This window comes from Hibiscus syriacus, unplaced genomic scaffold, assembly GCF_006381635.1.
Source record: "Hibiscus syriacus cultivar Baekdansim isolate YM2019G1 unplaced genomic scaffold, ASM638163v2 tig00110319_pilon, whole genome shotgun sequence".
Lineage (NCBI taxonomy): Eukaryota > Viridiplantae > Streptophyta > Magnoliopsida > Malvales > Malvaceae > Hibiscus > Hibiscus syriacus.
In genome coordinates this window covers 553,716-569,312 of record NW_024062678.1, presented here as the reverse complement: position 1 = coordinate 569,312, position 15,597 = coordinate 553,716, and the positions used below count along the sequence as shown (strand labels likewise).

At 31.3% G+C, this 15,597-nt stretch overlaps 3 protein-coding genes across 3 annotated transcripts; all 3 read right to left on the bottom strand.

The window, feature by feature from the left end:
- Positions 1-2,502: 2,502 nt before the first annotated feature.
- Positions 2,503-2,981, bottom strand: LOC120117279 (polygalacturonase-like). The gene has a single exon (XM_039137572.1). It carries the CDS (start codon positions 2,979-2,981, stop codon positions 2,505-2,507), a length of 477 nt encoding a protein of 158 aa, XP_038993503.1. The 3' UTR covers positions 2,503-2,504.
- An 8,322-nt stretch (positions 2,982-11,303) lies between these two features.
- LOC120117143 (polygalacturonase-like) lies at positions 11,304-13,986 on the bottom strand. Its single transcript, XM_039137460.1, has 4 exons — positions 13,981-13,986; positions 13,732-13,903; positions 11,767-11,795; positions 11,304-11,687 (listed from the first exon to the last, which is right to left on the bottom strand). Exons 1-4 carry the CDS (start codon positions 13,984-13,986, stop codon positions 11,304-11,306), a joined length of 591 nt encoding a protein of 196 aa, XP_038993391.1.
- Positions 13,987-13,989: 3 nt separating this feature from the next.
- Positions 13,990-15,063, bottom strand: LOC120117141 (polygalacturonase-like). The gene is made up of 3 exons (XM_039137459.1): positions 14,986-15,063; positions 14,598-14,795; positions 13,990-14,496 (listed from the first exon to the last, which is right to left on the bottom strand). The coding sequence occupies exons 1-3, from the start codon at positions 15,061-15,063 to the stop codon at positions 13,990-13,992; spliced, it is 783 nt and encodes a 260-aa protein (XP_038993390.1).
- Between the last annotated feature and the right edge of the window lie 534 nt (positions 15,064-15,597).

Here is a 15,597-nt window from a genome sequence, read left to right as displayed (position 1 = left end):
AAAAATATGTATTAGTTATAACTACTAAGAAAAATATCAAATTCTTGCGAAAGGTAAGAAGCCTTATGATGGGGAGGTTACTACAGAAGTCGTATTTTTCGCAACCTTCTCTCTTATAAGAAGTGGTTCCTTGTCTATCGAAAGCTCCTCCACTGAACAATTGAAGTTTTCAATATGAAGGAAGCTAACCCTTTTAGGCTCCTTGAAAGCTTTAGGATCAGTGGTGCTTTTACATTGCCCTCAAGTTGAAGCTCAGTAGGAGCCTTGCAAGGACCTTCTAGCGTTGCTTGACTTAACAAATATGTCCCTTCAGGAATCAAAATTATTGTTGGAGTTGTTGAACCACAAGCTTCTTTCCAAGCATCCAACAATGGCTAAAACAAAATATATTAATAAAGAAGTTATACATGTTTTCACCGTTAGAGTATTAAAGTGAGCTATAATTTCGCTTACCTTACTCAAATCTGTATTCAAGTAAGCAACTTAGCTACGATATCAAGAGCAGCTGCTTGAGCTTGCATGGCTACAAGGAATAAATTTAATATTATAGACACTATACAAACAACAATAAAATTTATTGCCATATCTTTTATTTTATTTTCACTTGAAGGCAGAATGGCTTTTCATTTTGTTTACTTCAAATATAGAGATGTTTGGGCAAACTACAACCAACAAAAATTTTCAACCAAACCTTTTTCAAATTTAACCAACGTGTGCAATCGTATGGCTAGACTTTACTTTCTATTAGCTTGTGTTTTATATACACCTGGCTCGGCTGATAAATTTTGGTTAGTTGTTCAAAAATTTGAATCATGCAAATTAAGTAAAAGTATTTTATCAATGTTACTTAAAAAGTTTTTGGGACTAGATCGAGAGACGATCCAATATAACAAAAACATTCATAATGTTTAGCTTCTAAAAATTTACTTGAAATTTTCCTAATAATAATGTTTATTCATATAACTAATTCTAATTCTAAAGTATATCTCGCACTCATAAAACTTTGAAATGCAATCCTCTACAAAAGAACGTGAAAAATAATTCACACATTGTTTGCTTTAAACTTTTCAATCAACTTAGTGATTGTGTTAATCAAAATGTTCAAACTTGATTACATGGAATTGATATTAGCACAGGGACGGGGAAGTAAACTTTAATACGTCAACCGAACATTCCAATTGGAACAATTACCTAATTTCCTAAAAGTAAAAGTAGATTGACTAAATTTAAAAGTACGAATGAAAAAATTACAACATATGAAAGCTTTTCCATAATAAATATACTACATAATTGATTATACATTTTAAGGCAGCAACGTCATCATTCTACAAATCTGTAAAAGAAACAAAAACATCTCGACACATTATCTACTTATTTTATGATAGACATTTCACATACAACTTTTATAAAATAATATTTGAATAAATGCCCCAAAAATTGAATACTATAAAATTCTATGAAACTAAACAAGAAATAGATGTCAAAATACAACTAATTTCAAGAAGTTAAAACGTTGGTAAACAAGAAGATATTTTTAAAAATATTTTATTCAAGTTGACAAATTTTAATGTAATTGAACCATAATTTTGTTTTATTCGCATGCTCGTGTAAAATAAACCAAACTCCAATCTCAGTGCTCGAAACTATATTTTTTAGTTTTTGGAAGTTAATCTTTAAAATAATTTAATAAATTTTCAAGAAAATTTATTCTCTTACTCACACCCGAAGTAAGCGTTAGAGTAAGACGTCTTTCTTACAATAATATTTTATTGGAATTTTGAAACGGATCTAATAAAAAGTATGATTAAGTAAACCTTGGTATGAATGAAACCTTGTGCTTTTTTTATGTAGCTTTGATGATAATTGCTTAATCTGTTTACGTGAAATAAAAATAAAAAGCATGTACATGCACATGCGCATGTGATGCACATAATGCCATTACAAATAAGTCAAAATGCTTAAAATGTTACCACATATGTTTTATTTCTTTTTTGATTAAATTATATATATATATATATATATATATATATTTATTTAAACATGAATATATAGAAGTTTCTGTTTAAACTTGGGATTAAAATGAAATTGACGCGTTATATAAAATGAAAGGTATAAGTTACATTCACATTGTTTTTCCCTCTTTTATTGCCATCCAACATTTAAAACGTAGGGGTAGGGTTTGCTGGTACGGGGTAGAACATGCAACCAGATTTTGTTTCCAGTAACTTTTGGTTTAACATTTTTACATTTGGATTTTGCTGGTCCATCCGGTCCACTAAACGTAATGTCAATGTCGACAAGTTCTACATTTTCGCATGGAAAAATACCACTGCAAACGAGTTTGACAACTTCTGGAAGCGCAACCGTACCATGAATGTTCTTGAAGCTGATGTTGCTTAGTTTAACATTCGATTCAGCCTGCAAGATCAAAGTACTTGTCAGATTATTGATTAACTCTTTTCATTATATTGAGTTCTTTACAAGTTTGTACATACATCCATTTTTCATTTATTCCATGGGCAATATTTCTGGTCAATCAGGACGGGACAACTAACATTCTTCACGGTGATATCCTCAAAATGCATATATGATGCTGTGCTAGGAAATTCACCTGCCCAAGCCTTGATTCTAACACCATTCGAATTATCAGTCAAGGTACACTTCGACACTTTAATTCCTTCAACAGGTTCTTCGTTTGCAAACTTTCCAAGACTACCGATACTGATGCCATGTCCAGGTCCACAAGTTACTCCCGTGATGTCTAGATTTTTGGCACCATCCCCAATTGAAATACAATCATCACCAGTTTTGATATCCGTGTCTATAATTTTAACCCCATCTGATCTCCCGATGTGAATCCCATCTGTGTTTGGGCTATCTTTAGGTGCGGATACAGTGACATGTTCGAAAGTAATGTTTTTGCATCCCAAAACATTAGCGTGGAACTGTTTGCTATCTCTGAGAGTTATACCTTGTACCATTGCATTGGTCAAAAAATCTAACCTTACATTCTGTTTAATTTCGGAGTTAAAAGAGTCACGAGAAAAAAATATGTATTAGTTATAACTACTAAGAAAAATATCAAAAAGCTAACCCATTTAGGCACCTTGAAAGCTTTAGGATCAGCTGGTGCTTTTACATTGCCCTCAAGTTGAAGCTTAATAGGAGCCTTGCAAGGACCTTCCAGTGTTGCTTGACTTAACAATTATGTCCCTTCAGGAATCAAAATTTTTGTTGGAGCTGTTGAACCACAAGCTTCTTTCCAAGCATCCAACAATGGCTAAAACAAAATAGATTAATAAAGAAGTTATACATGTTTTCACCGTTAGAGAATTAAAGTGAGCTATAATTTCGCTTACCTTACTCAAATCTGTATTCAAGTTAGCCTTTGCGCCAAACTTAGCTACGAGATCTAGAGCAGCTGCTTGAGCTTGCATGGCTGCAAGGAATAAATTTAATATTATAGACACTGTACAAAAAAAAAAATTTATTGCCATATCTTTTATTTTATTTTCACTTGAAAGTAGAATGGTTTTTTTCCTTTTGTTTACTTTCAAATATAGATGTTTGGGCAACTACAACCAACCAAAATTTTTAACCAACCTTTTTCAAATTTAACCAACATGTGAAAATCGTATGGCTAGACTTTATTTTCTATGATTAGCTTGTGTTTTTATATACACCAGCTCGGATGGATAAATTTTTGGTATTTTGTTCAAAAACTTGAATCATGCAAATTAAGTAAAAGTATTTTATCAATATTACTTAAAAGTGTTTTAGAACTGATCGAGACACGATCCAATACAACAGTAAACATGCATGATTTAGCTTCTAAAAAACTTTACTTGACATTTTTCCTAATCATAATTGTTTAGTTTCATATAACTAATTTCTAATTCTATAGTATATCTCGTACTCATAAAACTTTGAACTCAATCATCTACAAAGAACGTGAAAAATAATTCACACAGTTGTTTTGCTTTAAAATTTTCAATCGACTTAGTGATTGTGTTAAATCAAAATGTTCAAACTTGATTACATGGAATATATATTAGCACAGGGACAGGGAAGTAAACTTTAATACATCAAACCGCACATTCCAATTGGAACAATTACCTAATTTCCTAAAAGTAAAAGTAGATTGACTAAATTTAAAATGTACGAATGAGAAAAAGAAATTACAACATATTGAAAGCTTTTCCATAATAAATATATACTACATAATTGATTTATATATTTTTAAGGCAGCGACGTCATCAATTCTACAAATCGTAAAAGAAACAAATATATACTACATAATTGATTTATATATTTTTAAGGCAGCGACGTCATCAATTCTACAAATCTGTAAAAGAAACAAAACATCTCGACTCATTTATCTACTTATTTTTGATAAGACATTTCACATACACTTTTATAAAATAATATTTTGAATAAACATGCCCCAAAAATTGAATACTATAAATTCTATGAAACTAAACAAAGAAATAGATGTCAAAATACAACTAATTTCATTAGAATTTAAAAAAGTTTGTAACAGAACCGATATTTTAAAAATATATTTATTTCAAAATTAGATAATATATTCAAAATATAAAATTTAGATTTTAAGAAAAATAAATATTAAAAATGGAATTAATAGTTTGACATTTAATTTAAAAATGAATAGTCGAGTTGACAAATTTTAATGTAATCGAACCATAATTTTGTTTTATTTGCATGCTCGTGTAAAATAAACCAAACTCCAATCTCAGTGCTCGAAACTATATTTTTTAGTTTTTGGAAGTTAATCTTTAAAATAATTTAATAAATTTTCAAGAAAAATTATTCTCTTACTCACACCCGAAGTAAGCATTAGAGTAAGACGTCTTTCATACATAATTTTTTCTTGGAATTTTGAAACGGATCTAATAAAAAAGTATGATTAAGTAAACCTTGGTATGAAATGACACCTTGTGCTTTTTTATGTAGCTTTGATGATAATTGCTTAATCTGTTTACGTGAAATAAAAATAAAAAGCATGTACATGCACATGCACATGCGATGCACATAATGCCAATACAAATAAGTCAAAATACTTAAAATGTTACCACATACGTTTTGTTTCTTTTTCGATTAAATTATATATATATATATATATATATATATATATATATATATATATTAAACATGAATATAATATAGAAGTTTCTGTTTAAACTTGGGATTAAAATGAAATGGACGCGTTATATAAAATGAAAAGGTACATGAGTTACATTCACATTGTTTTTCCCTCTTTTTATTGCCAGCCAACATTTAAATCGTAGGGGTAGGGTTTGCTGGTACGGGGGTAGAACATGCAACCAGATTTTGTTTTCCAGTAACTTTTGGTTTAACATTTTTACTTTTGGATTTTGCTGGTCCATCCGGTCCACTAAACGTAATGTCAATGTCGGCAAGTTCTAAATTTTCGCATGGAAAAATACCACTGCAAACGAGTTTGACAACTTCTGGAAGCGCAGCCATACCATGAATGTTCTTGAAGCTGATGTTGCTTAGTTTAACATTCGATTCAGCCTGCAAGATCAAAGTACTTGTCAGATTATTGATTAACTCTTTTCATTATATTGAGTTCTTTACAAGTATGTACATACATCCATTTTTCATTTATTCCATGGGCAGTATTTCTGGTCAATCAGGACGGGACAACTAATATTCTTCACGGTGATATCCTCAAAATGCATTTATGATGATGTGCTAGGAAATTCACCTGCCCAAGCCTTGATTCTAACACCATTCGAAGTATCAGTCAAGGTACACTTCGACACTTTAATTCCTTCAACAGGTTCTTCGTTTGCAAACTTTCCAAGACTACCGATACTGATGCCATGTCCAGGTCCACAAGTTACTCCCGTGATGTCTAGATTTTTGGCACCATACCCAATTGAAATACAATCATCACCAGTTTTGATATCCGTGTCTATAATTTTAACCTCATCTGATCTCCCGATGTGAATCCCATCTGTGTTTGGGCTATCTTTAGGTGCGGATACAGTGACATGTTCGAAAGTAATGTTTTTGCATCCCAAAACATTAGCGTGGAACTGTTTGCTATCTCTGAGAGTTATACCTTGTACCATTGCATTGGTCAAAAAATCTAACCTTACATTCTGTTTAATTTCGGAGTTAAAAGAGTCACGAGAAAAAAAATATGTATTAGTTATAACTACTAAGAAAAATATCAAATTCTTGCGAAAGGTAAGAAACCTTACGATGGGGAGGTTGCTACAGAAGTCGTGTTTTTCGTAACCTTCTCTCTTATAAGAAGTGGTTCCTTGTCCATCGAAAGCTCCTCCACCGAACAATTTGAAGTTTTCAATATGAAGGAAGCTAACCCATTTAGGCACCTTGAAAGCTTTAGGATCAGCTGGTGCTTTTACATTGCCCTCAAGTTGAAGCTTAATAGGAGCCTTGCAAGGACCTTCCAGTTGCTTGCTTAACACGTCCCTTTAGGAATCAAAATTTTTGTTGGAGCTGTTGAACCACAAGCTTCTTTCCAAGCATCCAACAATGGCTAAAACAAAATAGATTAATAAAGAAGTTATACATGTTTTCACCGTTAGAGAATTAAAGTGAGCTATAATTTCGCTTACCATTAGAAGTTAAAAAAGTTGGTAGACAAGAACCGATATTTTAAAAAATATATTTTATTCAAAATTAGATAATATATTCGAAATATAAGATTTAGATTTTAAGAAAATTAAATATAAAAAATGGAATTAATAGTTTGACATTTAATTTAAAAATGAATAGTCGAGTTGACAAATTTTAATGTACTCGAACCATAATTTTGTTTTATTGGCATGCTCGTGTAAAATAAACCAAACTCTAATCTCAGTGCTCGAAACTATATTTTTTAGTTTTTGGAAGTTAATCTTTAAAATAATTTAATAAATTTTCAAGAAAAATTATTCTCTTACTCACACCCGAAGTAAGCGTTAGAGTAAGACGTCTTTCTTACAATAATATTTTATTGGAATTTTGAAACGGATCTAATAAAAAGTATGATTAAGTAAACCTTGGTATGAATGACACCTTGTGTTTTTTTATGTAGCTTTGATTATAATTGCTTAATTTGTTTACGTGAAATAAAACTAAATAGCATGTACATGCACATGCGATGCACATAATGCCAATACAAATAAGTCAAAATGCTTAAAATGTTACCACATACGTTTTGTTTCTTTTCCGATTAAATTATATATATATATATATTTAAAAATGAATATAATATAGAAGTTTCTGAATAACTTTGGATTAAAATGAAATGGACGCGTTATAAAATGAAAAGGTACATGAGTTACATTCACTTTGTTTTCCCTCTTTTTGTTGCCAGCCAACATTTAAACCGTAGGGGTAGGGTTTGCTGGTACGGGGGTAGAACATGCAACCCGATTTTGTTTTCCAGTAACTTTTGGTTTAACATTTTTACATTCGGTTCAGCCTGCACGATCAAAGTACTTGCCAGATTATTGATTAACTCTTTTCATTATATTGGGTTCTTTACAAGTATGTACATACATCCATTTTGCATTTATTCCATGGGCAGTATTTGTGATCAATCAGGACGGGATAACTAACATTCTTCACGGTGATATCCTCAAAATACATATCTGATGCTGTGCCAGGAAATTCACCTGCCCAAGTCTTGATTCTAACACCATTCGAAGTATCAATCAAGGTACACTTCGACACTTTAATTCGTTCAACAGGTTCTTCATTTGCAAACTTTCCAAGACTACCGATACTGATGCCATGTCCAGGTCCACAAGTTACTCCCGTGATGTCTAGATTTTTGGCACCATCCCCAATTAAAATACAATCATCACCAATTTTGATATCTGTGTCTATAATTTTAACCCTATCTGATCTCCCGATGTGAATCCCATCTGTGTTTGGGCTATCTTTAGGTGCGGATACAGTGACATGTTCGAAAGTAATGTTTTTGCATCCCAAAATATTAGCGTGGAATTGTTTGCTATCTCTGAGAGTTATACCTTGTACCATTGCATTGGTCAAAAAATCAAACCTTACATTTTTTTAATTTCGGAGTTAAAAGAGTCACGAGAAAAAAATATGTATTAGTTATAACTACTAAGAAAAATATCAAATTCTTGCGAAAGGTAAGAAACCTTACGATGGGGAGGTTACTACAGAAGTCGTGTTTTTCGCAACCTTCTTTCTTATAAGAAGTGGTTCCTTGTCTATCGAAAGCTCCTCCACCGAACAATTTGAAGTTTTCAATATGAAGAAAGCTAACCCATTTAGGCTCATTGAAAGCTTTAGGATCATCTGATACTTTTACATTGCCCTCAAGTTGAAGCTCAATAGGAGCCTTGCAAGGACCTTCCAGCGTTGCTTGACTTAATAAATATGTCCCTTCAGGAATAAAAATTCTTGTTGGAGTTGTTGAACCACAAGCTTCTTTCCAAGCATCCAACAATGGCTAAAACAAAATAGATTAATAAAGAAGTTATACATGTTTTCACCATTAGAGTATTAAAGTGAGCTATAATTTCGCTTACATTACTCAAATTTGTATTCAAGTCAGCCTTTGCGCCAAACTTAGCTACGACATCAAGAGCAGCTGCTTGAGCTTGCATGGCTGCAAGGAATGAATTTAATATTATAGACACTATACAAACAACAATAAAATTTATTGCCATATCTTTTATTTTATTTTCACTTGAAGGTAGAAAGGTTTTTCCTTTTGTTTACTTTCAAATATATAGAGATGTTTGGGCAAACTACAACCAACCAAAATTTTCAACCAAACATTTTTCAAATTCAACCATCGTGTGCAAATCGTATGGCTAGACTTTACTTTCTATGATTAGCTTGTGTTTTTTTATACACCTGGCTCGGCTGGATATATTTTTGGTTAGATTGTTCAAAAACTTGAATCATGCAAATTAAGTAAAAGTATTTTTTTATCAATATTACTTAAAAAGTGTTTTGGGACTAGATCGAGACACGATCCAATACAATAGTAAACATGCATAATATTTAGCTTATAAAAAACTTTACCTGACGTTTTCCTAATACATAATTGTTTAGTATTCATATAACTAATTTCTAATTCTAAAGTATATCTCGTACTCATAAAAACTTTGAAACTCAATCATCTACAAAAGAACGTGAAAAATAATTCACACAGTTGTTTGCTTTAAAATTTTCAATCGACTTAGTGGTTGTGTTAAATCAAAATGTTCAAACTTGATTACATGGAATTGATATTAGCACAGGGACGGGGAAGTAAACTTTAATACGTCAAACCGCACATTCTAATTGGAACAATTACCTAATTTCCTAAAAGTAAAAGTAGATTGACTAAATTTAAAATGTACGAAGGAGCAAAAGAAATTACAACATATTGAAAGCTTTTCCATAATAAATATATACTACATAATTAATTTATACATTTTTAAGGCAACGACGTCATCAATTCTACAAATCTGTAAAAGAAACAAAAACATCTCGACACATTTATCTACTTATTTTATGATAAGACATTTCACATACAACTTTTATAAAATAATATTTTTAATAAAATGCCCCAAAAATTGAATACTATAAAATTCTATGAAACTAAACAAAGAAATAGATGTCAACATACAACTAATTTCATTAGAAGTTAAAAAAGTTGGTAAACACGAACCGATATTTTAAAAAACATATTTTATTCAAAATTAGATAACATATTCGAAACATGAGATTTAGATTTTAAAAATATTAAATATTAAAAACGAAATTAATAGTTTGAAATTAAATTTAAAAATGAATAGTCGAGTTGACAAATTTTAATGTACTCTAACCATAATTTTGTTTTATTCGCATGCTACTGTAAAATAAACCAAACTCTAATCTCAGTGCTCGAAACTATATTTTTTAGTTTTTGGAAGTTCAACTTTAAAATAATTTAATAAATTTTAAAGAAAAATTATTCTCTTACTCACACCCGAAGTAAGCGTTAGAGTAAAACGTCTTTCATACAATAATATTTTATTGGAATTTTGAAACGGATCTAATAAAAAGTATGATTAAGTAAACCTTGGTATGAATGACACCTTGTGTTTTTTTTATGTAGCTTTGATGATAATTGCTTAATTTGTTTACGTGAAATAAAAATAAATAGCATGTACATACACATGCGATGCACATAATGCCAATACATATAAGTCAAAATGCTTAAAATGTTACCACATACGTTTTGTTTCTTTTTCGATTAAATTATATATATATATATATATATATATATATAAATGAATATAGATAGAAGTTTCTGAATAACTTTGGATTAAAATGAAATGGACGCGTTATATAAAATGAAAAGGTACATGAGTTACATTCACTTTGTTTTTCCCTTTTTTTATTGCCAGCCATCATTTAAACCGTATGGGTAGGGTTTGCTGGTACGGGGGTAGAACATGCAATCGGATTTTGTTTTGCAATAACTTTTGGTTTAACATTTTTACATTCGGATTTTGCAGGTCCATCCGGTCCACTAAACGCAATGTCAATGTCGACGAGTTCTACATTTTCGCATGGAAAAATACTACTGCAAACGAGTTTGACAACTTCTGGAAGCTCAACCGTACCATGAATGTTCTTGAAGCTGATGTTACTTAGTTTAACATTCGATTCATCCTGCAAGATCTAAGTACTTGTCAGATTATTGATTAACTCTTTTCATTATATTGGGGTTTTTACAAGTATGTACATACAACCATTTTGCATTTATTCCATGGGCAGTATTTCTGGTCAATCAGGACGGGACAACTAACATTCTTCACGGTGATATCCTCAAAATGCATATCTGATGCTGTGCCAGGAAATTCACCTGCCCAAGTCTTGATTCTAACACCATTCAAAGTATCAGTCAAGGTACACTTCGACACTTTAATTCCTTCAATAGATTCTTCGTTTGCAAACTTTCCAAGACTACAGATACTGATGCCATGTCCAGGTCCAAAAGTTACTCCCGTGATGTCTAGATTTTTGGCACCATCCCCAATTGAAATACAATCATCACCAATTTTGATATCCGTGTCTATAATTTTAACCCCATCTGATCTCCCGATGTGAATCCCATCTGTATTTGGGCTATCTTTAGGTGCGGATACAGTGACATGTTCGAAAGTAATGTTTTGCATCCCAAAACATTAGCGTGGAACTGTTTTCTATCTCTGAGAGTTATACCTTGTACCATTGCATTGGTCAAAAAATCAAACCTTACATTCTTTTTAATTTCGGAGTTAAAAGAGTCACGAGAAAAAATATGTATTAGTTATAACTACTAAGAAAAATATCAAATTCTTGCGAAAGGTAAGAAGCCTTATGATGGGGAGGTTACTACAGAAGTCGTATTTTTCGCAACCTTCTCTCTTATAAGAAGTGGTTCCTTGTCTATCGAAAGCTCCTCCACTGAACAATTTGAAGTTTTCAATATGAAGGAAGCTAACCCTTTTAGGCTCCTTGAAAGCTTTAGGATCAGGTGGTGCTTTTACATTGCCCTCAAGTTGAAGCTCAGTAGGAGCCTTGCAAGGACCTTCTAGCGTTGCTTGACTTAACAAATATGTCCCTTCAGGAATCAAAATTATTGTTGGAGTTGTTGAACCACAAGCTTCTTTCCAAGCATCCAACAATGGCTAAAACAAAATATATTAATAAAGAAGTTATACATGTTTTCACCGTTAGAGTATTAAAGTGAGCTATAATTTCGCTTACCTTACTCAAATCTGTATTCAAGTAAGCAACTTAGCTACGATATCAAGAGCAGCTGCTTGAGCTTGCATGGCTACAAGGAATAAATTTAATATTATAGACACTATACAAACAACAATAAAATTTATTGCCATATCTTTTATTTTATTTTCACTTGAAGGCAGAATGGCTTTTCATTTTGTTTACTTTCAAATATATAGAGATGTTTGGGCAAACTACAACCAACAAAAATTTTCAACCAAACCTTTTTCAAATTTAACCAACGTGTGCAAATCGTATGGCTAGACTTTACTTTCTATGATTAGCTTGTGTTTTTATATACACCTGGCTCGGCTGGATAAATTTTTGGTTAGTTTGTTCAAAAATTTGAATCATGCAAATTAAGTAAAAAGTATTTTTATCAATGTTACTTAAAAAGTGTTTTGGGACTAGATCGAGACACGATCCAATATAACAATAAACATTCATAATGTTTAGCTTCTAAAAAATTTTACTTGAAATTTTCCTAATACATAATTGTTTAGTATTCATATAACTAATTTCTAATTCTAAAGTATATCTCGCACTCATAAAAACTTTGAAATGCAATCCTCTACAAAAGAACGTGAAAAATAATTCACACAGTTGTTTGCTTTAAACTTTTCAATCAACTTAGTGATTGTGTTAAATCAAAATGTTCAAACTTGATTACATGGAATTGATATTAGCACAGGGACGGGGAAGTAAACTTTAATACGTCAAACCGAACATTCCAATTGGAACAATTACCTAATTTCCTAAAAGTAAAAGTAGATTGACTAAATTTAAAAAGTACGAATGAGCAAAAGAAATTACAACATATTGAAAGCTTTTCCATAATAAATATATACTACATAATTGATTTATACATTTTTAAGGCAGCAACGTCATCAATTCTACAAATCTGTAAAAGAAACAAAAACATCTCGACACATTTATCTACTTATTTTATGATAAGACATTTCACATACAACTTTTATAAAATAATATTTTGAATAAAATGCCCCAAAAATTGAATACTATAAAATTCTATGAAACTAAACAAAGAAATAGATGTCAAAATACAACTAATTTCATTAGAAGTTAAAAACGTTGGTAAACAAGAACCGATATTTTTAAAAATATATTTTATTCAAAATTAGATAATATATTCAAAATATAAAATTTAGATTTTAAGAAAAATAAATATTAAAAATGGAATTAATAGTTTGACATTTAATTTAAAAATGAATAGTCGAGTTGACAAATTTTAATGTAATTGAACCATAATTTTGTTTTATTCGCATGCTCGTGTAAAATAAACCAAACTCCAATCTCAGTGCTCGAAACTATATTTTTTAGTTTTTGGAAGTTAATCTTTAAAATAATTTAATAAATTTTCAAGAAAATTTATTCTCTTACTCACACCCGAAGTAAGCGTTAGAGTAAGACGTCTTTCTTACAATAATATTTTATTGGAATTTTGAAACGGATCTAATAAAAAGTATGATTAAGTAAACCTTGGTATGAATGAAACCTTGTGCTTTTTTTATGTAGCTTTGATGATAATTGCTTAATCTGTTTACGTGAAATAAAAATAAAAAGCATGTACATGCACATGCGCATGTGATGCACATAATGCCATTACAAATAAGTCAAAATGCTTAAAATGTTACCACATATGTTTTATTTCTTTTTCGATTAAATTATATATATATATATATATATATATATATATATATATATTTATTTAAACATGAATATAATATAGAAGTTTCTGTTTAAACTTGGGATTAAAATGAAATTGACGCGTTATATAAAATGAAAAGGTATATAAGTTACATTCACATTGTTTTTCCCTCTTTTTATTGCCATCCAACATTTAAAACGTAGGGGTAGGGTTTGCTGGTACGGGGGTAGAACATGCAACCAGATTTTGTTTTCCAGTAACTTTTGGTTTAACATTTTTACATTTGGATTTTGCTGGTCCATCCGGTCCACTAAACGTAATGTCAATGTCGACAAGTTCTACATTTTCGCATGGAAAAATACCACTGCAAACGAGTTTGACAACTTCTGGAAGCGCAACCGTACCATGAATGTTCTTGAAGCTGATGTTGCTTAGTTTAACATTCGATTCAGTCTGCAAGATCAAAGTACTTGTCAGATTATTGATTAACTCTTTTCATTATATTGAGTTCTTTACAAGTTTGTACATACATCCATTTTTCATTTATTCCATGGGCAGTATTTCTGGTCAATCAGGACGGGACAACTAACATTCTTCACGGTGATATCCTCAAAATGCATATATGATGCTGTGCTAGGAAATTCACCTGCCCAAGCCTTGATTCTAACACCATTCGAATTATCAGTCAAGGTACACTTCGACACTTTAATTCCTTCAACAGGTTCTTCGTTTGCAAACTTTCCAAGACTACCGATACTGATGCCATGTCCAGGTCCACAAGTTACTCCCGTGATGTCTAGATTTTTGGCACCATCCCCAATTGAAATACAATCATCACCAGTTTTGATATCCGTGTCTATAATTTTAACCCCATCTGATCTCCCGATGTGAATCCCATCTGTGTTTGGGCTATCTTTAGGTGCGGATACAGTGACATGTTCGAAAGTAATGTTTTTGCATCCCAAAACATTAGCGTGGAACTGTTTGCTATCTCTGAGAGTTATACCTTGTACCATTGCATTGGTCAAAAAATCTAACCTTACATTCTGTTTAATTTCGGAGTTAAAAGAGTCACGAGAAAAAAATATGTATTAGTTATAACTACTAAGAAAAATATCAAATTCTTGCGAAAGGTAAGAAACCTTACGATGGGGAGGTTACTACAGAAGTCGTGTTTTTCGCAACCTTCTCTCTTATAAGAAGTGGTTCCTTGTCCATCGAAAGCTCCTCCACCGAACAATTTGAAGTTTTCAATATGAAGGAAGCTAACCCATTTAGGCACCTTGAAAGCTTTAGGATCAGCTGGTGCTTTTACATTGCCCTCAAGTTGAAGCTTAATAGGAGCCTTGCAAGGACCTTCCAGTGTTGCTTGACTTAACAATTATGTCCCTTCAGGAATCAAAATTTTTGTTGGAGCTGTTGAACCACAAGCTTCTTTCCAAGCATCCAACAATGGCTAAAACAAAATAGATTAATAAAGAAGTTATACATGTTTTCACCGTTAGAGAATTAAAGTGAGCTATAATTTCGCTTACCTTACTCAAATCTGTATTCAAGTTAGCCTTTGCGCCAAACTTAGCTACGAGATCTAGAGCAGCTGCTTGAGCTTGCATGGCTGCAAGGAATAAATTTAATATTATAGACACTGTACAAAAAAAAAATTTTATTGCCATATCTTTTATTTTATTTTTCACTTGAAGGTAGAATGGTTTTTCCTTTTGTTTACTTTCAAATATATAGAGATGTTTGGGCAAACTACAACCAACCAAAATTTTTAACCAAACCTTTTTCAAATTTAACCAACATGTGAAAATCGTATGGCTAGACTTTATTTTCTATGATTAGCTTGTGTTTTTATATACACCTAGCTCGGATGGATAAATTTTTGGTTATTTTGTTCAAAAACTTGAATCATGCAAATTAAGTAAAAGTATTTTTATCAATATTACTTAAAAAGTGTTTTAGAACTGATCGAGACACGATCCAATACAACAGTAAACATGCATGATATTTAGCTTCTAAAAAACTTTACTTGACATTTTCCTAATACATAATTGTTTAGTTTCATATAACTAATTTCTAATTCTATAGTATATCTCGTACTCATAAAACTTTGAAACTCAATCATCTACAAAAGAACGTGAAAA